The following is a 27,819-nucleotide window of genomic DNA, read 5'->3' as shown; positions in this document are numbered from 1 at the left end:
GGACTGATCCTGCGACTCGACTTGATCGCGCCACCCTTTTCTTATTACTCCCGTTCATTCAATTAGCCTGAATTCATTTCTCAATCCTCTTCCTGGTTAACGAAGTGTCTCCTGGTGTCTGTTTGGGTAAATCCGTCGTACTGTGGAGTCAACTGCCGGACTGGCGGTTGAATGTATGGCCCAGTGGTTCGCCTTTGGCGCTTGGATATGGATTTATCCTGGGATCGTCTGGGAAACTGGAACGAAATGAGTCGGTCGTGCCTTGACAGGCAATTCTCCACAGCGATATTTCCCAGGTCGGCATTGGTATACCGGTTACCCACACGAGACCGCGATGCCTGGAGCATTTGGACCCAGCAGGGGTGTTTTGGTTGAACAGGCTTAATCAATAGGGTAGAATGTCCTCGTAGACCGTTGTTCTTAAGATCTCCCGTCCCACCGACGATGATCGTTCGATTCTGAGAGAGCCCAGAGTTGATGCCAAGTGGGAGATTGCGTGCAACCAGAGGGGATATCACACACACCTTTATTCGCCATGCCTTCGCCGTCTACCTTTGAACTTGCCGGACGGCAGTTCCCCAGGGTGACCTGGTACAAGGATCCTGGGATGAGAAAAACCTATATCTGTCTGATGCTGGTTGTCTTGACTGCGGTATGTTTTTCCTACAATTCATATCATGGTCACCACTGATATCCTCCTGTAGGCAACCAATGGCTACGATGGGTCGATGATGAATGGATTGCAGACTCTTCCGCACTGGCAAGAGTATTTCAACCACCCCGAAGGCTCAATGTTGGGTATCCTCAATGCAATCATGTCTCTTGGCTCGCTTGCGGCGTTGCCCGCTGTGCCCTATACAGCTGATATCCTAGGACGGAGAATGGGAATCTTGATTGGTTGCCTCATCATGTACGCGATTGAAGCCATTGCCTCGGGTACATCGTGCTGATCGTATTAGGATCCTGGGTGTCGTTCTCCAGAGTGTTAGTGCCAACTATGGCATGTTCCTGGCTGCGCGATTTTTGATCGGATTCGGAGTAGCTATCGCTCATGGAGCTTCTCCTTTGCTGATTACGGAACTGGTGCACACCCAGCATCGTGCCATCTTTACAACCATCTACAACAGTAAGGACAGGTTGCCGTGATTTGCGTACTGACCGCTAACCTGAGATAGCCACATGGTACCTTGGCGCGATCGTCGCCGCCTGGCTGACTTTTGGCACAAACAACATCAATAGTAACTGGTCCTGGAGAGCACCGACTGTTGTCCAGGCTGCCCCGTCGGTCCTCCAGATCATCTTCGTCTGGTTCGTGCCAGAGTCACCCCGCTTCCTGATTTACAAGGGTAAGGATGAGCAGGCACTGAAGGTGCTGGCCGACTGTCACGCGAATGGAAATCAACGGGACGAGGTTGTTCAGCTGGAAATGCACGAGATCAAGGAGACTATCCGCCTTGAAAAGGAATTCGAGAGCAACAGCTGGATGGAGCTGATCCGCACCAAGGGCAATCGGCATCGTCTTATCATCTGCATTACTGCGGGACTCTTCTCGCAGTGGTCTGGCAACGGTCTGGTGTCTTATTATATTGCCAAGATTTTGGCCTCGATCGGATATACCAGCTCCGTTCAGCAGAACCTGATCAATGGCTGTCTTCAGATCTTGAACATGATTGTGGCGCTGACAATGTGCTTCTTTGTGGACAAGATCGGACGGCGCAAGCTCTTCCTGGTCTCGACGGTGGGCATGTTGGTGGCGTTCGTTGTCTGGACGATCTGCTCGGCACGGTATGCCATCGCGGGGAATCACAATGCGGCCAATGCCGTGATTGCGATGATTTACCTGTACTATGTGTTCTATAATATCGCATGGTCGGGTCTTCTGGTGGGATACACCGTGGAGATTCTCCCTTACAGCATCCGAGCTAAGGGAATGACGGTGATGTGGCTCTGCATTGATCTTGCTTGTAAGTGGTCCCGACGTCGTATATAAGTTCTGTACTGACGGTCCGCAGTGTTCTTCAACCAGTACATTAACCCGATTGCGCTGGAGAACCTCGGGTGGAAGTACTATATCTTCTACTGCGTGTGGCTGGGCGTGGAGTTGACGGTGGTGTGGTTCTTCTACATCGAGACGCGCAATACGCCGTTGGAGGAGATTGCGAAGTACTTTGATGGGGAGAATGCGATCGTGGGTGGCGTTGCAGGCACGGAGAAGGCGCGGGAGTTGAAGAATACGCTACATATCGAGGAGGTCTCTTGATCAGCTGAGTAGGATCTCGGGTATACCTTATATGTTGTATTATTTGTTGGGTAGATGGTATTGTGCCTGAGGATACACTAGGTGACTTACTTCAACTCCCTACATCAACCTCACTACATCAAGTTCGACCTTCCACACTCCTCTCCTTTCTCCATCAACGAACAACCCCGTTCCATTCGATACATAAGATACATACATGAAAATTCACTAACTCACCTTGTACCGAATCAATATGAGTTTACACTAAATACCCCACCATAGTACGCTTCCTTCCCCGCAAATTCCAACCAGAAAACAACAAACAATTGGGATTCGAACACTAACCGAATTGCACAGCCGGAGTGCCAAACAAGCTTTGATCGTCCCCCATCCCCGGTCAACAGGCACCCGTCATACACTCAAGGAGCCGGGGAAGATGCCAGAGGCTTCACTGAGCAAGAAATGGAGAGATCTCAAGCAAGCTGGTATCGACCCAATCGATTGTCCTCGCAGGCCAGATATATTATGGTCACATAAATCGCACCTTACAAAGCGCAAGGAGTTGCAAAGGGAAAGAGATATGCTTTTCGCTAAGGAACTACAACTCAGAAAGAAGGCTGAAGTCTTAGGCAGCTGTCGACATAGGAACATTGTGCAGACTGCTCCCGTCCCCTCGGGCCTGTATGCGGTACGGATTATGCTGAATTGAAACCGGAGAAATTCCTCCGGTCTGTGATGAAAGAAACGATACGTCCAAGTTATTAGGCAGACTGCAGACAAACTTTATGAGCATTGCGGTCAGCTCTAGTTGGGTGGTAGCAATAGGGCAAGTTCTCCACTGTTTTGTCTTAGCCATTGTACGGTCCATTATCGTTAAGGTTTTGCTCTTAAAGTCAAAAAAGATGCTCACAATCCAACGATTGGCCGGTTGGTGTAGTTGGTTATCACGTATCGTTAACACCGATAAGGTCGCCGGATCGAGCCCGGCACTGGTCATTAATTTTTTGATTTTCTGATATATGCACATCCTATCGATGCCACCCTAATCGTTATTTTTTCCTTCTCACTGCAAGCTCTATCATTTCGTACTGGCTTCTATTAAATTACTATCAAATCAAACCTTCTCTCTTTCATATCTACCATTCCAACAACCTGACCCTCCCTGTCCCCTTAGTATTATATCACAATTTGCATATCCTTCGATCCTCCGCCGGGGATCCCGAGTGTCTCAGTGGCCAATTCCTCTTTTCTTGACGTCTAACAAAGAGGAATTGCAACTGACAACCCAGTTACTCCGTCACTCGGCGATGTGATATGCCAATATCATTTCTTCCGATTTCGCCCCCCGCAGCTTCCCCTTAGAAAGGACCCACGTTTCGCTGCAGCTCGGGCGAAGGGAGCTGCGGAGCTGTCTCATGATATGGAGCATAATCATAATATCCATGTATGGCATATGGGGAATGGCTCGACTCCCCAGGCTCTGGCTGTCCAGCTTTCTCCGAAAAATCGTACATATATGTAGCCATTTCGCCTCTCTCCCAACTCTGAATTCCTCTCCACAGCTTCTTCCTTAGTTTGATGCCCTCCCCCGCTATTGTAGCCTTCACCGCCAACCAAAAGTCTGCTATTATTATTATTGAATTCGTTTGCCCTCCACCATAACAACAATAATCATCCTTGATCTCTAGTGGGATAACGTTGGTATTCCTACAAAGGGCACCATGGTTGAGCTGATTCCTCCCCCCGATCCTCATACTTTGCTCCCTCCTCTCTTGGCTTGCCTTCCCACAGCGTTTGTCTCGACCCGCCCTCCTCCAGTGCTTCTACCCCTCCTATCACCTATTCTCCGACATCGTGTTCAGATCCTCAGTTCAGTCTCCACATCTCCGACGGATTCGTGGCTGCGGTTACTATGTTGGGATTCCGAAAAGGCTGAGCGTCTTCAAGCGCTGGTGGATGGCGCCAGTTTCGAGCCTCACCCAGTGTCGGGGGAGATTGAACTCCCAGAAGAAGTTCATGTTGCATACAAACGGGTGGACGAGGAGACATTGCACTCGCGAATTCTGTTACCGGAATACAGCTTGAAAGCTATATACCTCTGGTGTCGCAGTGATCAAGACGGAGGTGGACCCGGATGGCGTGTCGCTGAATTGATGCCCCATGAAGGCGGCGCCGAAAACGATGGGGTTTGGTCATTCTCGATCGGGGAGGCGAATGCTCAGGCAAAGGAACAACTGGTGGAGGATGCTCTTAGGGAGGCAGAGCAGGATCAAAAGGTCGCCCCGCACACCCAGGAGAAGGACGATGAGGAGGATGATGACGACGGCTATTGGGCTCAGTACGATGCTACACCTGGCCGAACGCCTTCCGTCAAGCCCCCTGCCCCCAATCCACTGTCGTCTCTCCACCGCCAGGATACGTCCGAAGCGTCGTATTTCTCACGCTACGCTGATGTGCAACCCGCAATGGATAACCACGACCCATCAGAGGAGCAGTCGGAGGTTGGTCCAACTTCGCTGAACGGAGACATGCTGGCGAGTTTGCTGCGGCAGCAGGTGAATGACTCAAGCTTGGAAGAATCGGCTCGAACGAACGGCTACGCCAATGGAACAATTGCCGACGAGACCACCGCGATGTCGCTAGATCATCCTCGGCCGTCTTCCACGTCGTCCACTGCGTCCGAGGCGGCAGTCGCAAAGTTGGAACAGGAAGCGGAGCATCAGTCTGCATGTGAAGTCGGCGTGAAGCAACATATCAGCTCCAATATCAAAAGCCTATTCCGGCTTGCAAAAATTACGGGCATCTCGCGTGCAGAATTTCAATCTCTGGTCAAGACGGAATTGGAGTTGTTGAATTTGTCTGATGAGGAATAAATCTGGTGACACCGCTGAGGACGGCTGTTTACGACAAATGATTCTCTTCTTATTGATATTGCTGGTTTTGTACATTATACCATCCTATTTGCTGCCCTTTTTTGAGCGTTGGGAGTTGCATCACTGTCTCACAGGATATCCATTTGTTTAGGACAACAGATTGCTTGCGGTCAAGCACAACATTGGAATCAATAACTACTCGGAATTAGCACAGATCCCATCAATGTTAAAGATAAATCAAGCATCATATTTGCTAGGGTAGCATGTTGTCGGCCTCAATACTTTCATAAAGGTAGGGTAAATAATTGATAGAGCCGACGCTCGGACCAACGTCTTGTTCCGTTCCGCGTGTCCTCCGAATAATGACACGCAATCCGCTTACGGACAACCGACCCCCCGTAAATATAGGTAGCCGGCAGTATATCTTCCTCCCCCACTCCTCTTCCAAGCCTCGCTACCATCTGTTCTACTGTATTGTACTCCGCACTACCATGTGCTTTCCGTGATCATCATTGTAAGTTATTGCTCAATGGCGATCCTCTGATCCTGGAGCTTATCTTCACTGTTCTGTTCTGGTTCGCTGATCTTATCTGTCAATTCCAGCTTTATCTAGGTGATCGACTGTCATTCTCTTAGCTCCCTTTTCTTGTTGTGTACTTTTCTTCTGGTCATGTCTTCATCTCCTTCGTCCTCTCTTCGCAAGAGAGGCGGGAGGAAGGAGGCTTATTCTCCATTGCCTTCGGACGATGCCTCCTCTCCTTTGTCTTCATCCAAGCCGAGCGTGGCTCCCAAGAACCAGTCGGGATGGGACTATAGGCTGGCCTTAGTCGTTCTCACCATCCTGGCTTTCATTACCCGGTTCTACAAAATATCCTACCCTAATGAAGTGGTCTTTGACGAGGTGCATTTTGGCAAGGTAAGTGAAGCCTGTCCTCATTATTTATGGATTGAACAATCTGACATGGGACTGGGTTTCTCAGTTCGCTTCTTACTACTTACAAAGAACATATTTCTTCGACGTCCACCCTCCATTTGGCAAATTGCTCTTCGCTTTCATGGGATGGCTGATTGGCTATGATGGCCACTTTTTGTTCGACAACATTGGCGACTCCTACATCGATAACAAAGTTCCCTATGTCGCTCTCCGCGCAATGCCGGCCACTCTGGGGGCTCTGACCATCCCAGTGGTCTTCCTCATCATGTGGGAGTCCGGATACTCGTTGCCGGCCTGCGTATTGGCTGCCGGTCTCGTACTGTTCGATAATGCCCATGTCGGAGAGGACAGACTGATTCTGCTGGATGCCTCCTTGGTTCTTTCCATGGCACTAAGCATCCTGTGTTACGTTCGCTTCTACAAGCTGCGCCATGAACCCTTTGGCCGTAAATGGTGGAAGTGGCTGCTCTTGACGGGCGTTAGTCTCAGCTGCGTCATCTCTACGAAGTATGTCGGTGTCTTCACGTTTGTCACCATTGGTGCTGCGGTCTTGGTTGACCTGTGGAACTTGTTGGATATCAACCGCCCATCGGGAGCTCTCAGCATGACCCATTGGAGCAAGCACTTTGCGGCCCGCGCATTTGCCCTCATAATTGTGCCTTTCTTCTTCTACCTGTTCTGGTTCCAGGTCCATTTCGCAATTCTCACCCGCTCCGGGCCAGGCGATGATTTCATGACCCCGGAGTTCCAGGAAACCCTCAGTGACAACCTCATGTCGGCGCAGTCGATCGGCATTCAGTACTATGACACAATCACCCTCAGACACAAGGACACCAAGGTGTTCCTTCACAGCCACTGGGAGAAGTATCCCCTCCGCTATGATGACGGCCGTATTTCCAGCCAGGGCCAGCAGGTCACAGGATACCCATTCAACGATACGAACAATCACTGGCAGATTCTGCCTTCTGTTCCCTATCCTGACAGCGACAGGCAAGGCCACAGCGTCAAGAATGGCGACACCGTCCAGCTCCGTCACGTCGGCACTGACACCATTTTGCTGACGCATGATGTCGCGTCTCCTTACTATCCCACCAACCAGGAATTTACCACCATTTCTCATGAATTGGCCAATGGTGAGCGACACAACGACACGCTGTTCGAGATCAAGATCGAGAACGGCAAGCCTCAACAGGAATTCCGGACTCTCTCAAGTCATTTTAAGCTGATCCATGTGCCCACTCGCGTCGCAATGTGGACCCATACAACCCCCCTTCCTGAGTGGGCCTTTAAGCAAGCCGAGATTAACGGTAACAAAAATGTCCTTCAGACGAGCAATCTTTGGTTCGTGGACACAATCGAGTCGCTGGAGGAAGACAGCCCCCGTGCGATGAAGCAAGAGCGCCAGGTCAAACATCTCCCCTTCTGGCGCAAGTACCTTGAGCTGCAACGGGCCATGTTCTTCCATAACAATGCTCTGACCAGCAGCCATCCGTACGCCAGCGAGCCCTTCCAGTGGCCCTTCTTACTCCGAGGTGTCAGCTTCTGGACCAAGAATGACACCAGAGAGCAGATCTACTTCCTTGGTAACCCCATAGGATGGTGGATTGCCAGCAGTCTGTTGGCTGTCTTTGTTGGGGTCATCAGCGCTGATCAGCTGTCCCTTCGCCGCGGAGTCGACGCTCTTGAAGAAAGTAAGTATCAAGGAACCTCCAGTCCATACAACGACTCTCGATCTAACCTTGTCTTCTAGTTTGGGGCCGTGGCGCTCGTTCTCGTCTCTACAACAGCACTGCCTTCTTGTTCCTTTGCTGGGCTGCCCACTACTTCCCCTTCTGGCTGATGGGTCGCCAGCGTTTCCTTCACCATTACCTTCCGGCTCACGTCGCGTCTTGTATGGTCGCGGGAGCCCTGATCGAATTCATTTTCAACCTGCAGCCGATCTCGGTTGCTAAAGCTGTAAAGGAGGATGATCCAACCGGCAAGTCCAAGGCGCATGGTAGCGCCGGTCATTTTGTCACCGCGAAGGAACGAATGGGTCGCCAGTCGCTCATTGCCGGATGGGTTGCGACCCTGGTCATTCTGAGTGTGACGATCTGGGGATTCTGTTTCTTTGCCCCCCTGACGTACGGTACCCCTGGCTTGGATGTTGCGGGCGTCAATGCACGGAAATGGCTGGGCTATGACCTGCATTTCGCCAAATAATTAGCTTTTCTATAGGAGGCGCATTGCCTGGCAGTTGGCTAGGATGTCCAGTTGGGGTATGATGGGCTCTTGTGCCTCTTGGGGTTCCTTTTCTCCTTCACTGATATTCAGTGAAGCAATGCCCCGGGAGCTTCTGTGCAATTACCGCAAACTAGGAGCTTCCGTCACAAGTGAACGGTGGATGATGATGTTAGTGATGCCCTTTCCTCATTGGTCACAAATAATTCTTCGCGGTCGAGCCACGCCCAAGCGTGGAATCTCTTCTCTTTTCCGTCCTTCCAGTCTATACTGTCTACATCTTTCTATATATGTATTTTGATATCCGTTAGCAATAAGCTTCATTTACTGTCTACCATTACTGTAGCATGCGAGCTAGCAACCAAAATGAGAAAACAGAATTCATATTTCAGAGCAAACAAAACTCTTAACGCCGTCCGTGGAGTATCATATATGTACAAGTAGAACAAACACCAAAAATAACATCAACAAGTCTATACGGTAGGCTACATTGCACCCTAGTAGGTCATTCTCTTGCCGATCTCGCTCTCCCACCCACGGACTCGCTCGAACCCATTCGACGCGGTCTGGTAGTCAAGCATGGCCTGGTAGACCTCCTCCTGGCTCGTGAGAACAAAAGGCCCGTACTGCACGACCTTCTGATCCAGAGGCTGGCCCGCCACGAGGATGAAGCGGGACTCCGACTCGGCATTATCCGGGACCGACGCCTCGACATAATCACCCGCCTGGTCAAAGACGACATTATGGAACTCCTTGACGACCCGGGTGGTGTCATTCGAGCCGAAGATCGTCGTCCCAGAGAGCGTATACGCAAACGCATTCCAGCCCTTCGGCAGCGGCTGGGAGATGCGGCCGCCCGGCCGGATCGTCACGTCCAACAGCCAGACAGGCGTGTACGCCAGGTCGCGCACAGAGTCGACCCCATGCGACTGGCCGGAGATGACCTTGACCGTGACGCGGCCGTCGTCGACCTCCGCGACGGGGATCTCGCTAGCGCGGAGATCGCGGTACCGCGGCTCGCACATCTTCAGCTCCTTGGGCAGGTCAACCCACAGCTGCATGCCGACGTTGGGGCTGCCGTCGGGGTTCTCGCGGGGCATCTCGGCGTGCATGATGCCCCGGCCGGCGGTCATGAACTGCAGGTCGCCAGGGCCGATGGTGCCTTTGTTCCCCGCGAAATCTTCGTGGTCGACGCCGCCGGAGAGCAGGTAGGTGATTGTCTCCTGGCCGCGGTGGGGGTGGTCTGGGAACCCTGCGCCATGGCCAATGGTGAAGTGGTCCAGCATGAGGAAGGGGCTGAAGTTGCGCAGTTTGGGGGTGCCGATGGACCGGCGGACGCGGGCACCGGCGCCTTCGGCTTGTTCGATGGCCAGGAAGACCTGACGGATTGCGCGGGGGACTGCCATATCGGTGAGGGGAAGGACGATTGGCTCGGTGTGCTTGATGGGAGGAACGGAGGAGGTGGCGATGCTGTTGTTCTTTCGCAGGTACTGCGACAAAGTGGTGGAGAGTTGTTCTTTGAGCGAAAAGCTTAGACTTCTGAGGTGAGCTGAATCAGAGGCGAACTGATATGAGAGGAAGACTGCTGCGATGCAAATTGAAAGTGATAAAAGGAGTTTCATTGATCACAGTCGCAGCTACTTATACTTGACGGACACAATGCTAGGAAAGCTGTAGAACAGCCTGGAGCGAGGATGGAAGCTTTTAACTGAGAAATACTACAGCACTGTCAGCGTTAGTCAGTCATTAGTTTATATCTCCGTGTCCTTGGATTAGCAATAGGTCAAAGAGTCGATCCACTCTATCAGAGCAATTCCATCTGGGTCTGTGGGGTGTCATTCTCATTGACTTGCCAGAGGTGACGGATAATCGACCAATTCCCATGGGTGATGTGTATTGATCCGTAATTATTAGATGATGACCAAGATCCGTGTCAGCAGGTGCTAAGCTATTCTGGGACACTGGCCCCACTATATTGGGCCTCGGAGCCTGAGTTGCCAGGCACCAAGTCTCTATCAGCTCTGTGTCAGCATTCTAGAAGTTTTGCAAATCACTTATTCATGAAGCTGTCTGTTGTCATATAGCAAAGAATTGCCAATTCCTTCAACAAATCCTCGATGGTCTAACGGTCATGATTTCCGCTTGTCACTCTAATGAGAACGAGCGCGGGAGACCAGGGTTCGACTCCCTGTCGGGGAGGATTCTTTTTCGTCAGTCCAGGGCCACGTCTTGGAATTGAGTCTATTTTTGCCTTTCTAAATTTACATTGTAGTGTATGTACAAGAAAGCTCAAATCTTTAGAGTGCCGTTGCTGCATATACCTTGCTAGAGCATACACTTGTGAACATCTCATTTCTCAGGCCAAGGCTATGTACCGTACATATTAAAATTGGCAAAGCGACAAAGGAAATCACATGAGACCGTGGAAGATAAGTCACAAAAAGAGGATCAGCGCAAATGGGATACGAAAGAGACAACTCGAGAGGCAAAATCCCAACCAAAGTATGTGTCAAGAGCATCAAGATTGAACACAACAGCCGTAACGACGAACTGTGCGGAAGAAGAGCTGTGTCCTTGTGCATGGAAAATGGTAACAACAAGAAGAAGGAAGGATATCTCTCTTCCAAGATTACGCAGGGCCCCAAGTGGCTGAACGGCGGGTGAGACGAAAGGAAACGAGAAAACGAAATAGTCTAGCTCGCTGAGGCTGTATTAGGGGACCGAAGCATGGCTTTAGAGCTCGCTGAATCGAATCGAATAATATGCCATGAACCAGTTGCTGTACGCGTCTCAGCATCACGCTCAGCAGAAACAAGAGACATCATCCGTAAGGTTGCATTCAATCCCGCTGGCAAGGAATAGCAGAAAATAATGTATAGCAGAGAAATGGTCATGTGCCGCAGGACAAATCAGATTATATACACTGCGCTCTTTCAGAAGCCGAATGGATTTGTGGGCGCTAAAAGGAGAGAAAAGTCAGTGGCCTTGAACGAATGGTGACAGGTTGGCACATCGTAGCAATGGGGAACTCACTAGCTTGTGCAAGGTTAGCCCGCAGACCTGTTGGCTGGGGGGTCAGCTTCTTGGGAGCATCATGTTTGACCCCAAATCGTACGGGAGGAGGTGGTCCAGTCTTCTGTGGCTGCAAAGGTGCGGCTGTGGGCTGTTGGGGAATAGGGGGTACCGGTGGCGGGGAGGTTACAGTATAAGGCATACTGCTCGCACCGTTCATACCGGTCGGCTGGGGTTGCAGAGCCGGAGGAAGTATCGAGTTAATGCCTGTCGGCATTGGTCGCTGTGGCTGGGGTTGAAAGCCTCCGAAGCCTGTCGGCTGCGGTGCAAGGCCCTGGAAGCCAGTCTGCTGTTGCTGTAGCTGCTGAATGCCAAATTGTGACTGTGGCTGGAACCCTGTGGCTTGTGGCACCAAGCCACCTGCAAACTGACCTTGCGGCATGAAACCAGTCGGCTGCGGTGGGAGCGATGGATTGAAGCGGTGCTGGTTCAATTCGGTCAGACTCTGGCCAGGCGGGGCGATCTGTGGGCCGGGTTGAGGAAGACCGGTCAGTTGTGGTTGCAGTGGAGGTGGACCAAAAGTATTTGGCTGCTGGGGGAAGTTCTGTGGCGCGGAAAGCGGCCTCTGTGGAGGAGGCGGGAGGAGCGAGCTCTGAGCCATATTCTGAGGGGGTTGTGGGCGCTGCCTCGATGCCTGCTGAAAGCCTGTCTGTTGGGGGCTGAATGTCTGGGGCCCCGTCTGCATGGGCTGCTGTGCTATTTGTGCCACTTGGTTGAAAAAGCCAGGAGTGGCACCTGTCTGTTGCGGCTGCATCTGGGGCATAGGCACTGCAGTCGGCTGTGGCTGGATAGTAGCGGGGGCTGACGGAGCTTGAGAGGTCTGAGAAGTAGGTGCGGGCGCCGGCTGTGCAGGAGTTGGCTGGAGAGGTGCTTGCAGTAGAGATAGGTCAGCCATTGCCCCAGTAAGTTGCTTTTGCACTGGAGCTTGGGTTGTAGCGGGCGGTGCTGTGGCCGGAGGTGGGGATGAAGGAGGTGGCGCCGAAGACGCCGCCTGTTTCGGTTGCTTCACCTCCCAAGCATCGTCATCGAAGCCACGTTGTACCGGTTTCTCAACTGCAGCAGGAGCGGGTGGAGTTTCCGTGCGTTCCTGCGGGTTGGGTGCATCCTCCTTCTGCTCGAAGGCCTTCGGATCGACCACATCACCGGTCTGGACTGCGGGTGCCGGCCTGCCCTTGCGGGTGTTGTTGCGTAGAACCCCTCCTGGGCCGGAGAAAAGACCGACGGGAGAGCCAGCCTCCCCATTGCTGATGACCTCTTCTCCACCGAAGCTGACATTGCGCAGCTTGGACTTGGACCCAGTTCTGCCAAACATATTGTCCAGATGCCGCATAACCCGAAGGATATCACCCTCCTTCAATCCAAGGGTACGCAGGGTCTCAGAGGTAATGTCCGGTAGAATCGCTTCATCCATGGAGTCCTTGATAAAGTTCTGAGCATACCGCTCGCATTGATGAGGTCCAACTCCCGCTTTTAGGAAGAAATCAAACCAATCATACTCGGGCCCAACTGACGCACCGGGACGACTGCCCTCGGATTTTGGCTCGGATTTCTGAGCTCGGCGGCGAATATCAGACAGAGGCTTGTCTTCGTCCAAAGACACGCCAGTAAGTTTTTCCACGTATTCAAGATCCTCAATAGACATCTTGGGGATTGGGACAGCAATCTTGACTCCGTTGGTCTTATGGAGGTGGATCTTTCCATCTTGCAAGCCGATGAATTGCGCTTCAACCGTGAAAGACTTGGTACGATCTGTCCACTGCCTTGTCTTGGTAGGATCCGGCTCTGTAATGTCATTTAGATAGGGATTTCAATTTATCAGGGGCTTAGACAAAGCGGGGGAAAGGACTTACTCGGCTTGGTGGCGCTCTTGCTGTCGCGTTTTTTGTGCTGCTCGAGATAGTCAGTATATCCTCTTACCAGAGTCACTGTCGCATGATAGGGTAGCTTAACAGCGCAGCTTACCTCAGAGGTCCGCGAATCTATCGAGTCAGTCCTCGATTTCCGCATAGCTTCCTTGGCCAGGCGGGTCTCTTCGAGCCGGTTCCTTTCTACCGTTGACAGGCCCGATTCGACACCCGTGGGTTGACTGGAAACAAAGCCCGTGATCTCGATGTAGCTGCTTGGTACCACACCCTCTTTGCCATTCTTCATGCGTCGCACCATCCACCATTCCTCAGATTTGGTGTCGTCCAGAACGACGACCTCATCGCCGGCAGCCACAGTAACCTCGTCATCTCCTTGCGCCATGAAATCATACAAAATTTGACCCTTCTTCTTGCCACCGCCTCCTGCACCTGCCGCAATCACTTCCTTCAGGCCCTCGGCACGGTAGGCTCCAGAGATCTCACCGAGCGCGGAAACAATCTCTCGAGCGGTGTCCTTAGCCCCAGCATGAAAATCAATGCTTTTGCTGGGCCGAACCAGGTCGAGGAAGACATGCTTGCCTTCAATCGAGTAATGGGTGAGTCTATCCGCAGTCCATTCTTGCATGTCGCCGTCCCCTTCTGGTGAGATGAAGATCGTTCCAGTCGCGATGTTGATTCCCAATGTCGTTGGCATCTTCTTCCTCTTGCCCATAACTTCAACCATTTCATTGATATTGTACAGATGGTAGCCGGAAGGGGAACGAGGTGTCGACTGTCCGATTCGATTATATGGGGGAGACTCCCGCACATGGCCCTGGCTATCCTGCTCCCTCACCGCGACATACTGGGGGCGCGGAGGAGGAGAGGGTTCTGGCGGAGAGTACCGGTCCACTGGAGGAGAGAGCGGTTGCGACAGAGGTCGCTGCGGTAACACTGGAGGCGGCGGCGAGGGTTCCCTCTGATAGCTATCTTCTGGTTGATAAGACGGTCGCTTGGGCTGCGGCGGCGGGATATCCCTGGAGGGTTCGGATTCCACGGGTGACGCATGCTGTTTATGAATGATATTCGCTATTGCTGCCGCCGCTGGGTTCTGTATCGTGTCAATCGGAGAGCTAGTAGATGCGGGCGCGACCGGTTCCTCCGCCGGTACCTCCGCCGGTACCTCGACTGGTCGTTGCGGAAGGGCCGGAGCCGACGGCTCGACAGGAGCAGGAGAAGGAGACGGGAGAGAAGGCGGGGCAGCGGGAGTATCGCCCTCCTGAATCTCGATGTAGTTTGCAGGGGCGAAGCCGAAATCCCCATTGACACCAACTAACGTCCAATCTGGATCGGAAGTATCGTACACTACCAGTTCCGCGTCCTCAGAGAACGAGACTTCTTCGTCGGTCTGGCGCGTATAGTCGTACAGTGCCTTTGCATGGCTGATCGCGGGAGCCTATACAATTTGAATGAGTGCCCTGTTAGCACATCCACCATCTCATCGTTAAGAAGAGTCCGCGGTAGAGCCATGATTGGCATAACCAAACACCCCAAGCGCGCCCCGAGGCTCTCAGACAGACTCGATGCCCTGGATCCTTGGGTCATGAAGCGTCCATGACGGTATAGCTCACCTCCTCGACATAGTTATTCGGTACAAGACCCTCCGGTTCATCCTCGTCATCCCGTTCGGCCTTCTTCTTTGCTTTCCACCAATCGTCTTCGACGCTTTTCTCGAGAATGTAGAGCAAATCACCCTCGCGAAGTTCGAGTTCACCTTCGCCTTGAGGCTGGTAGTCGTAGACCGCTTTGTATACCCCGAGGAACCCCATTTTGGATTCAAGCCCCCAGGCGAGCGCCGTCTAACTCGAGGAGGACAGGATGGCTATTATCCAGCGGTTCCGACGGTTTGGCGCGGGCTGGAAGTGACGCCAAGTTTTTATGTCAACAGTCAGGGCGAGCCGGCCGTCCGTAGGGGTTGTCAACTTGAAAGGTTAGTCTAGATAGTCGAAGGCCGGTTGATGGTCGGTGGATGGGGGGGGAACCGGCAAGCCTTGGCAATTGGGTATCCCCTCTCGGAGTTCTGGCCAGATCAGGGTAAAGGGGCTAATTATGCGATGAAGAAGACCTGGGGGAAGGCGAGCGTTTCAATTACGCAAATTAATGTAAGTGTTCGAGGAGAAGAGCAAGAAAAATGGAGATGACCGGGGTAGGGACGGAGAGGGAGAGGTTCAGTAAGAGAGAGGATGAGGTTGTCAGCCAGAAGCTAGTGGTGAGTAGTAGTCTAGAGTGGGTGAAGGTACGTAGTTAGCAGTTCTCCGGACGGAGTACGGAGACAGACTTAGTGCCTGGTTTGTGGCCCCGGCACCTTGGAACTGTGGCTACTGTACCTTGCTATCTTTAATAATTACAGTCAACTCGGCGATTCAATGCTAAATAAAATCCCTGAATGATTGCAACAGCCAGAAAGAATTCAGGTACCTGTATATATTCTGCAATATCACCTATCACCTCATTTCACACCATCTACTGTGTGGAGGACATGGTCCCGCCTTGAGTCTACTAGTCTACTGTGCTAGACGGTTTCACGCTGGGGCTTTGGGCAGCCGTTCCTGGCGTCAACCACAAGCGATGATCAGGTCAAAACGGATGAATCCCCTCGTGCTTATTTGTTTGAGGACAGGGAGGATCCCTACGTCATTTCTTAACTATCTCTATATCGAAGTGTGTTGAGCCAGTTGCCGCTCCAATTATACGCAGGCCCTTAATCCTCAACCGAATCCAGCAAAATATTCCGGAACGTGATAGGCAATGGTATCTCCAATTGTAGCTGAGGCTTGATAATACTAACGAAATGTACAAGTTCAAGGAAGAATTATACATCACCCAACCCCTCTAGAGCTCATCCTTGAAGAAGATTTCCTCGCTGCCGTCGTCGGCATCAGTAGTGGTCGGCCGGGATTCTTCTGGGTCCTGATGGTCCATCTTCTCGTCTGCCTTCTTCTTTTCCTCTCCTTTCTCTACATTTGATTCCGCCTTGTCAGCTGTAGTTTCCTGTGCCGGCTGCGATGTAGAGCCCTGCGCAGCCTGCTCTTTTTTCTCGTCGTCGTCGGGGTCGACGGTTCCGACTAAGCCACGCTCGCCGTTAGATTCGACAATCTCTAGTGTCCAGTCCTTGCCTTTGGCAATCTCCTCGAGGCGGCTTTTCAGCGTCTCGATCTTCTCAGGGTCAAGGCCGTATTTCTTCAACTCCTCCTTGGACAACCTAGTGATCTCTCCATTTTGACGCTTGGCAACCACCTCAATCTTCTCTTCTCCAATGGATGCCACTCGACCCTTCTCAATCTGCTTGCCCTCCGATCCCACCCATTTGTGCGCCCCGACCTCGATATCCCCGACAACAGGAAACTCGGATGTAATCGCAGATTCGACGAGTTGCTGAGCCAAATGATATTTCCGACTTGCGTCCCAATCGGGGACCTCCTCCTCGGTGAGAATCTCCCGGCATTCGATCGCGTGCGCCTCGTCCTGCTGAGGCGGCAGAAATGCGACATCGTTGCACAGGCGCGGAGTGTAGATCACCATCAGATATGAGCAAGTAGTAAGCTCCTTGATCCACCCAATCCGATCTGTGGATTGCGGATGGCAATGGAACTGCACTTCGATCTTCCGATCTTTACCTGTCAAGTCGCACTTGGTTCCGCCGCCCAGACGCTGCACTAGGTACCGCGACCCGCCTTTCGTCTGGAGCTCGGCGACATCTGTAGTTGTCTTTTTGTGATCCGCATCCCCCTCCAGATCCTCGTCGTCGCCACTATTGGAAAACCTGCCCAGCACGAAAGAATGGGTCGCAGAGTCTTCTATCGGCGGGTAGTTGGGCACGCCTGGGCCGGACGGTAGTGCATGAAACTGCTTGATTTGCTTCTTGTAGCAGAATGAGTATGACCACCATCCGGATATGTAGTACATGCATTTGCCTTCCATCTCGCGCAGAAGCTCCAGGCCACGGTCCGTCGCGCGTGCGATTTCTCGCTGCTCATCCTCTTTACTGGTGCTTTCCGCTCCGTTCGTCTGGTTCTTGTCGTCGCTGTCGACTTGCGGAATGGAACAGAGATATCGCTGTCCCTCAAGGAGCATCTCCTCGTATGTGAACCTAGGTCCTTCTATCGCCTCTTTATCGTCGTCTTCGGGTTTATCTTTTCGGCGTCCCATATATACTTGCGCATCATTGCCTTCAGCGAATGTTTTACCAGCGGAAGACGACGAGCTCTCTTGCTGATTCTGTAATAACTCCCTTGCCCGCGTATCAAGAATGTATTCATCAGGGAAGAAGACTTGGAACTACAAGCAGGACCCATTAGCATAATTGCTCGTTCATTTCATGCAGAGGCCAAAAAAAGGAAACATCTGCGGCATACTTGAGGATACGCAAGTAGATCATCCTGTATGTTGAACGCCTTCTTGCTGGCCCATGCGCCGGAACCGGCACAAGCCAGCGCCAGCAATGGTGTAAGAGTCCGTATACGTCGAACCATGACTTCGTGTTTTAGACCGATAGTGGCAACTAGATACCGATGGATCGTTATGACAGACAAGCCTTCGCTGGTGGACGGTCCGGTGGGAAGCTCGTAAAGCTACTGCCTTCAGTGTGGGGTGCCGGGGTCAATGAAGCGAAAGGCAGCAATTCGTTCTCATGATTAAAGCAGCATATAGGATCAAATCTCAGAATGCAGAGGTATGTCATTAGAAGTTATAGCTTCAGAACATGACAGTTGTAAACAACATCATTGATCTGCTATCATCGGCAGGAGATCCGCATTGTGTCCTTATCGACACGTGGATAAGGACTTCTTAGGTCATCCACCACGATGATAACGAACGATTCAAGGAAGCGAAGGAAGGAAAAGGAACGAACACAATGGAATCAATACTTGATTCCCACCGGAGGGTAAAATACTTTTTGACTACCTTGAAGTGATATCAATCTCCAGGTATATGATACTTCTATACTACAATCGTACGGTTCCCTACCACCTGGCAGTAACCAACAAATGCCATTTGGAAACATAGAGATGCCTATCTAAAGAATACTTTGAGGGTGATTGCAGACATAGCCGACCGAACTCCATTCAAAGACGCCAAACAACGCAACCAGGGTATTTTTCAGAGTAGACAGATATCCTCCCAGACATGGCGAGAAATAAGAGAAAGAAACACGTGGACAAAGAGGTAAGCGAAGGATGCGCAAGCTATGTTCGTATCATACAGGGTCATGAGAAATGGACTAGTCATCAGTGTGGCAGGGAAAATATAGCAGTTTAACTCCGAAGGACTCGGGCTTGATGCGTCCGCATTGACTGGCCAAGTGCAGCGCATCATTAAGTCTCTCCCCAGAGGCCAAAAACGGAGAGATCTTCCGCCATGTAGAGAAGGCCGTTCTCCGAGAATAACACATCGGACAAGGGTGTTTGCCCTCCAGCATCCGTTCCCATTCCTGGTTGAGCGGTGGTGAGGGTTCCTCCCGGTGAACAACCAATGGGTATTCCCGTTGTTGTCAGAGTAGATATAGTACTATCGTACGGCAGCGCACCGGCTCCTTGAGGACCACACAGGGTATCCCAAGTGTCATTCTCCGATTGACCTGTGGAGGCTATGTGTTCCGCCCCTTGTGCAGAAAGCGAGCCTGTGGTGAGCTTTTCGGGAGATAAGGGAGACGGGGCCGATTGCTCGCCATTGCGATTTACAGCCACGTTGTTGTTGGAGGCTGATGGTTCGCCTGTAAGCCCTACCTGACCAAACAACTGGTCGACCTGTTTGCTGCGGCGTTCCATCCACTGACGGTTTCGACGGCGAACATATTCGGCCACCGCGCCTCGCAGGTATTTGATGATGTGGTAAAAACGACAGGCATGCGGATCATGCGGTACAAATAGTCCCAGGAACTTTTCGGACTTGTCCATACCTTCCTCGAGCGGGAGAAGATTGTCATACTCAGCAAAGAACGCGGCTCCCAACACGACGGCCGAGTTGAATACTGAATTGATCAGGAAAGGTAGCCTCCGAGGTAGAGCTTCAAATCGAGACAAATCGTCCACAATGTTGAGACAGCGTAGAGCAGAGTAAACACAGGCGTCAGAGAAAAGAGCGATGCGAGAGGCGCTGGCTCTCGGATCAGTGGAGCTGATACCGGGATCACCGTTACTTCTGACGTATTGAGACACACGAAATATAAAGAACGGCCGAGTTAACAGGATGATTGACCAGTAATATGCGCCGAATACATGAGCCGCAGCCAGCATGCTCTCAAGATTTTTTGAACTCAACCGCTCCGTCTGGCCGCTGAGAAAGGTTGGCAGGTTCCGGACCCAAGCGCGGTGCTGATTTGAGATCGTTTCCGCAACATTGATCGAGACGACTTGTCTCATATAGACTTCCGTTAGGATGCGATCAAAGATACGGCACAATGCAACCACGCATAGGGATAGCTGCGCTTCTGAATCGGGTCGCTGTTGCTCCCCTGCAATTGTCGCCTGATCACGTATATCATAATCAAAATCCGAGGTCGCCGGCGGACGTCCTAAGGAGGCGCTAAGGAACAGGTCCATCATCCGTAAGCTTTTCCAAACACGCTCCCGAGCCCGACGCTCACGTGTACAGAATAGGGCATTCGCATCCCTTCGATGAATGCCAACGGCATATGTGGCCCGTAAGGCGATTCCCAGGTTCATGAACGCGCCATTGCGACGACACGCACCAAGCATATACATTGAGATCAAGACGTAAGATTGGATCGTGTAGATGCTGGGGGTTTCGGTGAAAGCGGAAAATGCTAGCTGGCGGCCACTGACGAAGTACTGTTCGGCGAGATCCTGATTGATCTCCGAAACCTGACCTCCTATGGCGAGAACAAGGTAGAATATCGAGCTGACAGTATCTTCGTCGCCAGTCGGATTCCCGACCCAGTTGGCGAGCCGCGGATAGAACTCATCGAGATCGAATAGATCCAGTAGTGGACTGGTAGCAAGGACATATTGACGAGCGAGTCGTTGCGCCTCGTCATTACTCGGCGGCGCAGATAACGGTCCTGTTTGGGTAGCCGAACTACTCTGGAAAGCCTCCAGCATGGAGTGCCGTGACGTATCCTCTGTGAACTCGCATCGCCCGATTGACAAAGAGACGATACGACGTACACTCTGCAGGAACGATAGGCTCGCAGAGTCACCAATATACATGAATTTGCCTTGTCCATCACGAAGGAGCCTGGCGACCTTGGGTACAGGCGCCGTCCCATCCTTGTCATCCGTTGTTTGTTGCTCCACGTCTGCGCTATGATCCTCGAGGGCGTTCAGCAAGCGATCCATGGCCGTTTGCCTCTGCGGCGTCGGTACCATGTTCTCGCTAAGAAGCATAGTCTCCTTAGGAGCATTAGCCTTCAGTAAGCGGGCCGGTTTATCGGAGAAGTTGCATTCCGCTTCCTTGCGACGCTGTATGCAAATCGTACACGGCTGTTCTCCGTTACATTTCTGCTTCCTCCGTTTACAGCTGTCGCAAGCTCTCCGGCATCGAAGCCGTGCGCCAGGAGCTGTACTAGCCCTGGGCATGGCTTAAAAGTGTAGCGTCTTTGCGCAAGTGATCGGGCCACGGGATATTCATGGATGCATGGAATGTCGGTGCCAAGACGAGGGGTCTGTCCCGTAGAGATGTTGGATTGCAAAGCGGAGGGAAAATGCCAGGACCCGAGCTGGCTATCAAGTGCTCAGGAAATCATTTCTCAGTGGGCAAACCCATAATTAGTGCGACAGTCAGAATGCTTGCCCGAGAAAGAAGAAGAAGAGGCGAATTGAAGCTGTCAAGTTTACAGGACGATCCGATCCCCCGGGATTGGCACTGCGGAGACAGCTGCTTACTAAACTGCCGCTGGCACGAGCCTTTTCCTTAAAAACGTAGTAAAATTCAGCCATCAACTAAGGAGCGATATCTTTAAGTGCTTCGGACCTTTCAATTGGGCAATAAATGAAAGGATCTGGACCACAATGTAGGTCTGAGAAATACAATCATTTCTCTTACATGTATTTCTACCGCACATCCCTTGGTCCTCCATCGAAGAACTACAGCTATACATGCTAGCTGCCATATGGAACACGATCTTCCAGGTTTTCCGGTCCTATTTTCAGATGCGTCGTATGAAGATTGAGTAATATCCATGGCGTAGTTCATCAGGTGTCACATATGATTCGCACCCGTTTATTCTGACCGGAATGATACCACTTTACCCCAGGTGTCAGCTGTGCCCCAAATGCCCTGTCGCAGGCATGACAGTTGAACAATCTGACTATGGTCGACGAACAAGTTCACATCGATGCCAAACTCCCTGATATACCAGTTGAACACCTTGGGATCTGCCGCCTCGAACATGACCCGCTCAGACGGCAATTCCTTCATTATTGTGGACACAACGTCAGTCCGCCATGACTGCACATTTTCTGTTATGCCCTCAGATTCGATCATTAAGCGTTCGACACCCGCGTCGAGGAATTTACGGCCCATGTTAACGAGCTTTCCAGGGTCGGAAGTCCCAATAGCTTCGAGGCCAGAAGCAGGTGTATCACCACCAGCACCAAACTGAATGCCGAGCTCTGGCTTTGCCTTCAGCTTGTACGCGTGGACTTTGTCAACCAGGCGGAGCCAGTCATCTTCTGGGAACGATAAGAAACCAGACGAGAGTTCAATAACATCGAATCTTTCATTGTGTTAGTCTCGAATCTGGCAAATGGTACGAGAGGCAGAGTCTCGACGCGCTTAAACGAACCCGAGCTCCTTGCATTTCTTGAGATACTTATCAAAGACAGTATTGGCGTCGGGATGTGTGAGAAGATGCTCAGCCCATCCCCCCTGTGATCAGTGGACTCCTGTTAGATGCTGACATCCTGGTTTCTGCGACTGGACAAAGCCTACTGTTGAAACATAAACACCGTACTCGTGGGCGAGGTCTATCAGTTCCCTCAAGGGCTTCTCCTGGAAGAGAGAGAAAGAGCCTGGATCTCAATCAGCCGAGCTCAACAGGTGGTACGCTTCTGTGATGCGTACCTCCTGCGAATTTCAGACCATCTACATGGGTACCCATTCTGAAAAGAGTGTCAATGCCTGTGTTGCGAATCCCTTGGCGGCTCCTTCGATGCTTACGTCTCTAGAACATCGGCTAAGTATCGCTTTCCCATCACCTAGAATATACCGCTTGTATCAGCTCTGCAATTCTCGCCCTGCCCTATGCTCGCTCTGGTTTGTCTGCGTTCCTGAAAGCACATACCGTATAGTATGGACCTCTGATCTCTGTGACCCCTTTGCTCCTAGGCTTGGGAGGCCTAGGGTTAGATCGTGCAAACCCAAATCCATGGTGTTTGTCTTGGAGCAATGTCAGTTGCTTTTGTGCCGGATATGATGTCGCAAAATATCTTGATAACCCAGTTGCCGCGAGTCTGAATTTCTGTCGCGGGACAGGCCCAGCGATATATTTCGAGGTCGTAGCAACGCGAGGTGTGGATGCCAGCATGATCTCGTTTCCCTGCCCTCAATTTGAATGAGACAATGTTTGAAATTTCACGTTTTACTGTGGCGACTCGAGTCTTCCTTTGTTTCTGGCTTTCGTGTGGCGTATGGATTGAGATAGCTGCTGCTAATTAAGGGTAGTATGGCCCTAAGCAGTTCCCGTTGCTACGGGGTGAGTTGTTTGACGTCAACCAGATGTAACTCAAATGCGGGATATCTACCGCTCGTAAACAATGGATATTATGTCCTTCTTTGTCTCCTTGCATAGCATCATGAAGTCAAGATGGCGACAGTCCTGAGGGCTGTGACGTCATTTATCCTCTAGACAACTGCTGCTCCAGATGCGTGAATTGATAGCCAGCTTGGATGTACATTATTTCAGCTCACTGCTACTCAAGAGGTTACAACAACCATGCTAATAGTATAAGCTCCCAACCATCAAAGACGATAGGTGTATTTTATAGGTGTATTTGACTAAGGGGTTCCATGCTGGACTCCCCTATAGATCGATCAACGCGCGACTTGAGGTCCCATATTCTTGGCGGTTGTCCATAATAGCGTGCATCCTCCACTCTTTCTTACCACATGAAGCCAGATGAGCGTGGGGTTGATGTGAGTTATCTAATCTGATATCCTGATGCCAGCATGGAATTGAATGGTCGACATCGGTAGCCATTTAAAGAAGTACCCGCAGCAGTTTACATACATATCTGCGTAATAGTGAATAGATGGCATTGAAAAGCAGAATACTATCTCTTTACCGCATATGCTACATTTGAAGGACTGGACCCTCTGAGAGAGAAACACTTCAGTCCCTCTTCCGCTGATACTCCGCATGGTTCGAGATATAAATTGATACCAACCTCGCTTGGATCTCTCTGTATTACCTTCAGTATGGCGCAACACAGATATAGTATTGTAGGTTATTTATCATCTATTCAACTCCTCACGTCCTATTTTCGTACTTTCCGCCAATTTTCAAAAAGAATATAATTTGAATAGAAGATGAATTCCATATCCAAAGGGTAGAAGAACATTAAAAAGCGAAGGGTAGAAAAGACCCGCTAACAAGTTTCAGATTTCCATCATAACCGACAATTCTAGATTCAATCGATTAGTGGGAAGGCCGAACTCACAAGTCTGACACTGTAACCGACTGAATGAATCAGGGCAACATTGGCTGTCGAGTTACAAAATTCAATATATGATTGATCTACATAGTTTGTAACTTAGAAGCTTCATGTACACTTCGAAGCCCTGTGGCCCACCGTCCACACTGGTTGGTCTCCTGGTTACCCGCAGACGTGCTTGATCCTCCAGGTAAACTCTTGTTAACAACAGGAGTGCCTCCTTAGCCTATCAACTAATGATTCATTCAATACCAGGAGCTCCATCCAGCCAAGGCGAGTGCTTATGATTTCTACGTAGATTCGGAAGTCGGATGTCTCATGCGCCGACTCGGTGACGCTCGTTTTCCGAAGCCGCCAATGAATAATTTAGGTACGGACAGTTCGAGTCCTGATAGTGTCTCTTGACCAATTTTCTCTTATTCTAGAGGCGGGATATCAATGATCATGTTAGAGGCGCATACCAAACCTCTCCTTGCATGTATGGCTTCCTCTTCTGGATGCCAGGTGTGGAGTACCCAACAGTGATGATAATCAAACTGGTTGTGCATAAACCTCTTATCTATCTATAGGATACCTGAATAACAATAATGGACGAGCTGAAGGGATAAACATTATGTGCACCTTATCATTGGTTGCTGCCACGCCGCACAGGCCAAGTTTAGCGTATCACGAATGGCTACCTACCGCAACCTACGTAGGCTCATGTGACGTGGCACAAGTGCCGAATCTACTAAGACAAAGCTAGGAATAGACTTGTTTGACCGTACGGATTACCACAGCTGATTGGTAGTAAAGGCCACAGATACAAAGAAAGATTTTTCTGGCGAAGCGCAAGATTTATTGAATTAGAGAGGTACTCATTTTCGAGAATATTCAAAATTCTACGGAACCCACAACATGATGGGGACCATGACTCCATGAGTAAGGGTTCCGGACTCCGAGGCCCAGATTCTGGTAGGGCTGTTCTTGGGCTTTCCGTGGTTTCCGCTTGGCCCTCCATACTGTCTTGGCATTTTTCATGTTTGGCAAGTAAACTTCAACTGACATTGTGACAAACATCGAATTTTGAACTAGATAGGACAGTAGACATATATGATGGCAAAGCATAAAGTAGTAGAATATAATGACTGATAATTAAAACAGCATGGGAGCTCCTAGTTCACCTGGTATAGACTAGAGAGTTAGATACTAATTCATCATTGCATACTGAGAAGGCCCTTAGCGCACAAATATTATGAATGCTCCCTGATGTTGCATGGGTCCCAAAACCCGGTTGCTCCGGACGTACATTGCCACTCCTTGTTTGGTACACGGGACCTCCCATAGTTCCTAGGTAGCTCTCCTTTGTACATGGCTCCCTCTGGTAAGGCTCAAGAGACTCAAAGAGGAAGAAAACCTGGTAAAAAAAAGGAATAGATACTCTCAATTACTCTGGATTACTATGATATATTCTGTATTACACTCTGTAGCAAGTATGCACCTTAGCAGAATTGATCTACGATTTTCCGCCTTGGGCTGATAGACTGGAGCTTTCGGAAGGTGCCCGCGTGCGAATAACTAAGAGGGGCAAGTGGTATGCTAGACCCCATCCGAGCCTTCCTCAACCTTGATTGACCAAGCTACCAATACGAGGGCGGGTTGTTTTGTCATGAATTCAAGGTCATCATCCATTGATTCATGATGCTTGGAAATCCCTTACCACCCGGATTGCCCCCTCCCAAGTCGCAATCTATTTATCTCTCTTTCTCAGGTCTCACTACGGAGCACTTATTCACTCATTGTTTCACTAGTCTCCTTTGTCAACCCGAGGGAACCAGGTATTCAACACGCTTGCTTGGCCTATGTACCTAGCTCATGCTCGCGTGCGCCTCTAGCCGTCTAGCTCTTCCTATGTGAATGATGTTGTCATTCCTTTCCAAGTTTCCAGCGCACAACTCCGTCCTATAGTAGTCTCAAATCTCCCATCATTCGTGCCATATAGTGTCCCAGTGCCTGGATTCTTCTGGGTGTGACCTACCTACCTACCTACATACTCTTATCTTTAGCGATTCCATTTTCTTGGTATCGACATTTTCCTCCCCTTCCTTCGAGTACCCTCATTCTTCTCTCTGGCTATCTCCTGTCTCGCCTCAAGGGCTCTTTGTCAACATGGGAGCTGGGGCTATCCTAGAGCCTCTGGTAGTAATTGTCCTGCTCTTCGGAGGGACTTGGATAAATCGGTCTACCGCAGCTTTCTCTTCAGTGCGCAGAGTTCGTAGATCCAGCACGTCTACACGTGCTTGTTCTCCAGACTCGCTGGAGTCGGGCTTATCGTCGCCAACGGCCAAGGATGCTCTGTTGAATTCACGATCCCCGTCACCAACACTGGTACAACTCGACGACGCTCGATGGCGCAAACGCCAGATTCGGATCCTCTCGTACACCTTTGAGGTCAAATCACCAGATACTACTGTCTTTCAAGACCGTCTTCTTAGTCGCTTGCTCCGGAAATTCCCTTTCCTTGTTGAGTGCTGGTATTGGGCCTTGGTTTACTGGGTATGTTCTGGTTCTCTATATTGCCAACAAGTCTCTTCTGCGCTTGAGAAGGGAAGCAAAAGGAAACAAAAATATGCTTACACGCATACTCTAGACATATCAACTGGGCCGCGCATTCACGGCGGTCACCCTTCAAGAAGGAACCGTTGATGTAGCAAGGAAACATGCTCTTCAGATCATCCAAATAGAGAAAAGCTTGCGCATCTTCTGGGAGATCTCAATTCAGCGGTTTTTCCTTCGGCACAGTCAGCTGATGTCCGTGATCAACTGGGTGTATTCCTTCATACACATTCCAGGCACTATTGCCTTCCTCGTTTGGCTCTACTACTACACCACGACGCGAAACCGAGTCGATGAATCGCAGTTGGGAAAGCCCTTGGGTGCTGCGAAAGGATCCCCTGCTGGCCCGCTGCTTTATCAAGCCCGGCGCCGTACCCTCGCTGTTTGCAATCTCCTCGCTTTCGTGGTCTTCACTCTCTGGCCCTGCATGCCCCCTCGTCTCCTCAGTGACAAGAATGTGAAAGGCCCCGACGGAGAGCTAGGACGTAGCTACGGCTTTGTCGATACTGTGCATGGCGTCAATGGTGCTGGTAGCGTCTGGACTGAGAATCGGTTCTGTAATCAATACGGTAAGCATTGGTCATTCTGTATTGCGCTTTTAAGCTCTTCTCTTCGGTGCTAACTGGAATCTTGTCGACAGCTGCCATGCCCTCGTTGCACTTTGGATATTCCCTAATGATTGGGCTTACAATCATGACTATCCCATTGCCGCCACATCAACGGCGACCCGCTGTTCGCTCGCGCTTGTTGAGTCGCGCGCTGGGATTCCAGCTCCCGTCATGGTCCCGCCTAGCCTGCTTGTTGGTCGGATTTCTCTATCCGTTCATTATATTAGTCGCAATCGTCGCCACGGCCAACCACTTCATTCTCGATGCTGTTGCAGGGACAGTCGTCTGCGTCCTAGGATGGCGGTTCAATGGCATCTTATTGAATCTTCTGCCGTTGGAGGACTATTTCCTCTGGCTAGTTCGCATCCATAAACCAGAGCCCACAGCGATGGACGGTGTCGATTACTGGGACGATGATGAAGTACCGAATCATCCTGCTCTTTACCGATGAACTACTCTCTGACGCGTCATGTCGGACCTCCACTTGGAACCGAACTTTAAGATATCCTTCTCTATTCTTTATCTATTACTGCTGTGGGGTTCTATAGACCTCGTTTTGGTTTATTGTTCCACGAAGCCTGCCCTTTCACCTATGATCACAATGCGACTTATGACACTCGGGAAAGGACTAGTAACGACTGTATCTTTTCTCCATGATATCATTACATCACGAAATGTGTACATATAGTAGACGAACTAGGACTTCTCATCCATCCTATGAATACCCTGCTCCTGCCCCAGCACAGCGGCATTTCATGCTG

The 27,819-nt window shown here is 50.8% G+C and overlaps 7 protein-coding genes and 2 non-coding genes across 9 annotated transcripts; 6 read left to right on the top strand and 3 right to left on the bottom strand.

The window, feature by feature from the left end:
* Positions 1 to 535: 535 nt before the first annotated feature.
* On the top strand, positions 536 to 2,260 carry ALT_9320 (sugar porter family MFS transporter; the record flags this gene model as incomplete). Its single annotated transcript, XM_033560593.2, has 5 exons — positions 536 to 652; positions 705 to 910; positions 960 to 1,126; positions 1,176 to 1,964; positions 2,013 to 2,260. 5 exons carry the CDS (start codon positions 536 to 538, stop codon positions 2,258 to 2,260), a joined length of 1,527 nt encoding a protein of 508 aa, XP_033416484.2.
* A 901-nt stretch (positions 2,261 to 3,161) lies between these two features.
* Positions 3,162 to 3,235, top strand: ALT_t194. The gene has a single exon. It is a non-coding gene; the product is annotated as a tRNA-Val (tRNA).
* A 725-nt stretch (positions 3,236 to 3,960) lies between these two features.
* On the top strand, positions 3,961 to 5,112 carry ALT_9319 (uncharacterized protein; the record flags this gene model as incomplete). Its single annotated transcript, XM_033560595.2, has 1 exon — positions 3,961 to 5,112. One exon carries the CDS (start codon positions 3,961 to 3,963, stop codon positions 5,110 to 5,112), a length of 1,152 nt encoding a protein of 383 aa, XP_033416486.1.
* A 670-nt stretch (positions 5,113 to 5,782) lies between these two features.
* pmt4 (dolichyl-phosphate-mannose-protein mannosyltransferase) lies at positions 5,783 to 8,248 on the top strand (the record flags this gene model as incomplete). Its single annotated transcript, XM_033560596.2, has 3 exons — positions 5,783 to 6,028; positions 6,093 to 7,737; positions 7,797 to 8,248. 3 exons carry the CDS (start codon positions 5,783 to 5,785, stop codon positions 8,246 to 8,248), a joined length of 2,343 nt encoding a protein of 780 aa, XP_033416487.2.
* A 515-nt stretch (positions 8,249 to 8,763) lies between these two features.
* ALT_9317 (cytoskeletal protein-binding protein SLA1) lies at positions 8,764 to 15,011 on the bottom strand (the record flags this gene model as incomplete). The annotated part of the gene is made up of 5 exons (XM_089600582.1): positions 8,764 to 9,782; positions 11,300 to 13,120; positions 13,189 to 13,225; positions 13,301 to 14,638; positions 14,814 to 15,011. The coding sequence occupies 5 exons, from the start codon at positions 15,009 to 15,011 to the stop codon at positions 8,764 to 8,766; spliced, it is 4,413 nt and encodes a 1,470-aa protein (XP_089455079.1).
* Positions 10,378 to 10,465, top strand: ALT_t193. Its single transcript is given in 2 exon segments — positions 10,378 to 10,414; positions 10,431 to 10,465. It is a non-coding gene; the product is annotated as a tRNA-Asp (tRNA).
* Positions 15,012 to 16,074: 1,063 nt separating the features above from the next.
* Positions 16,075 to 17,714, bottom strand: ALT_9316 (PRKCSH domain-containing protein; the record flags this gene model as incomplete). The annotated part of the gene is made up of 2 exons (XM_033560599.2): positions 16,075 to 17,520; positions 17,598 to 17,714. 2 exons carry the CDS (start codon positions 17,712 to 17,714, stop codon positions 16,075 to 16,077), a joined length of 1,563 nt encoding a protein of 520 aa, XP_033416490.2.
* An 843-nt stretch (positions 17,715 to 18,557) lies between these two features.
* On the bottom strand, positions 18,558 to 22,729 carry ALT_9315 (putative C6 transcription factor; the record flags this gene model as incomplete). Its single annotated transcript, XM_033560601.2, has 8 exons — positions 18,558 to 20,663; positions 20,720 to 20,866; positions 21,445 to 21,919; positions 21,989 to 22,071; positions 22,135 to 22,214; positions 22,267 to 22,304; positions 22,363 to 22,400; positions 22,487 to 22,729. 8 exons carry the CDS (start codon positions 22,727 to 22,729, stop codon positions 18,558 to 18,560), a joined length of 3,210 nt encoding a protein of 1,069 aa, XP_033416492.2.
* Positions 22,730 to 26,003: 3,274 nt separating this feature from the next.
* On the top strand, positions 26,004 to 27,509 carry ALT_9314 (phosphatase PAP2 family protein; the record flags this gene model as incomplete). The annotated part of the gene is made up of 3 exons (XM_033560602.2): positions 26,004 to 26,390; positions 26,485 to 27,019; positions 27,091 to 27,509. The coding sequence occupies 3 exons, from the start codon at positions 26,004 to 26,006 to the stop codon at positions 27,507 to 27,509; spliced, it is 1,341 nt and encodes a 446-aa protein (XP_033416493.2).
* Positions 27,510 to 27,819: the final 310 nt, after the last annotated feature.

The sequence above is a fragment of the Aspergillus lentulus genome (assembly GCF_001445615.1).
Source record: "Aspergillus lentulus DNA, contig: Alt17, strain: IFM 54703, whole genome shotgun sequence".
Classification (NCBI taxonomy): domain Eukaryota; kingdom Fungi; phylum Ascomycota; class Eurotiomycetes; order Eurotiales; family Aspergillaceae; genus Aspergillus; species Aspergillus lentulus.
This window is presented reverse-complemented; position numbering and strand designations above follow the sequence as displayed.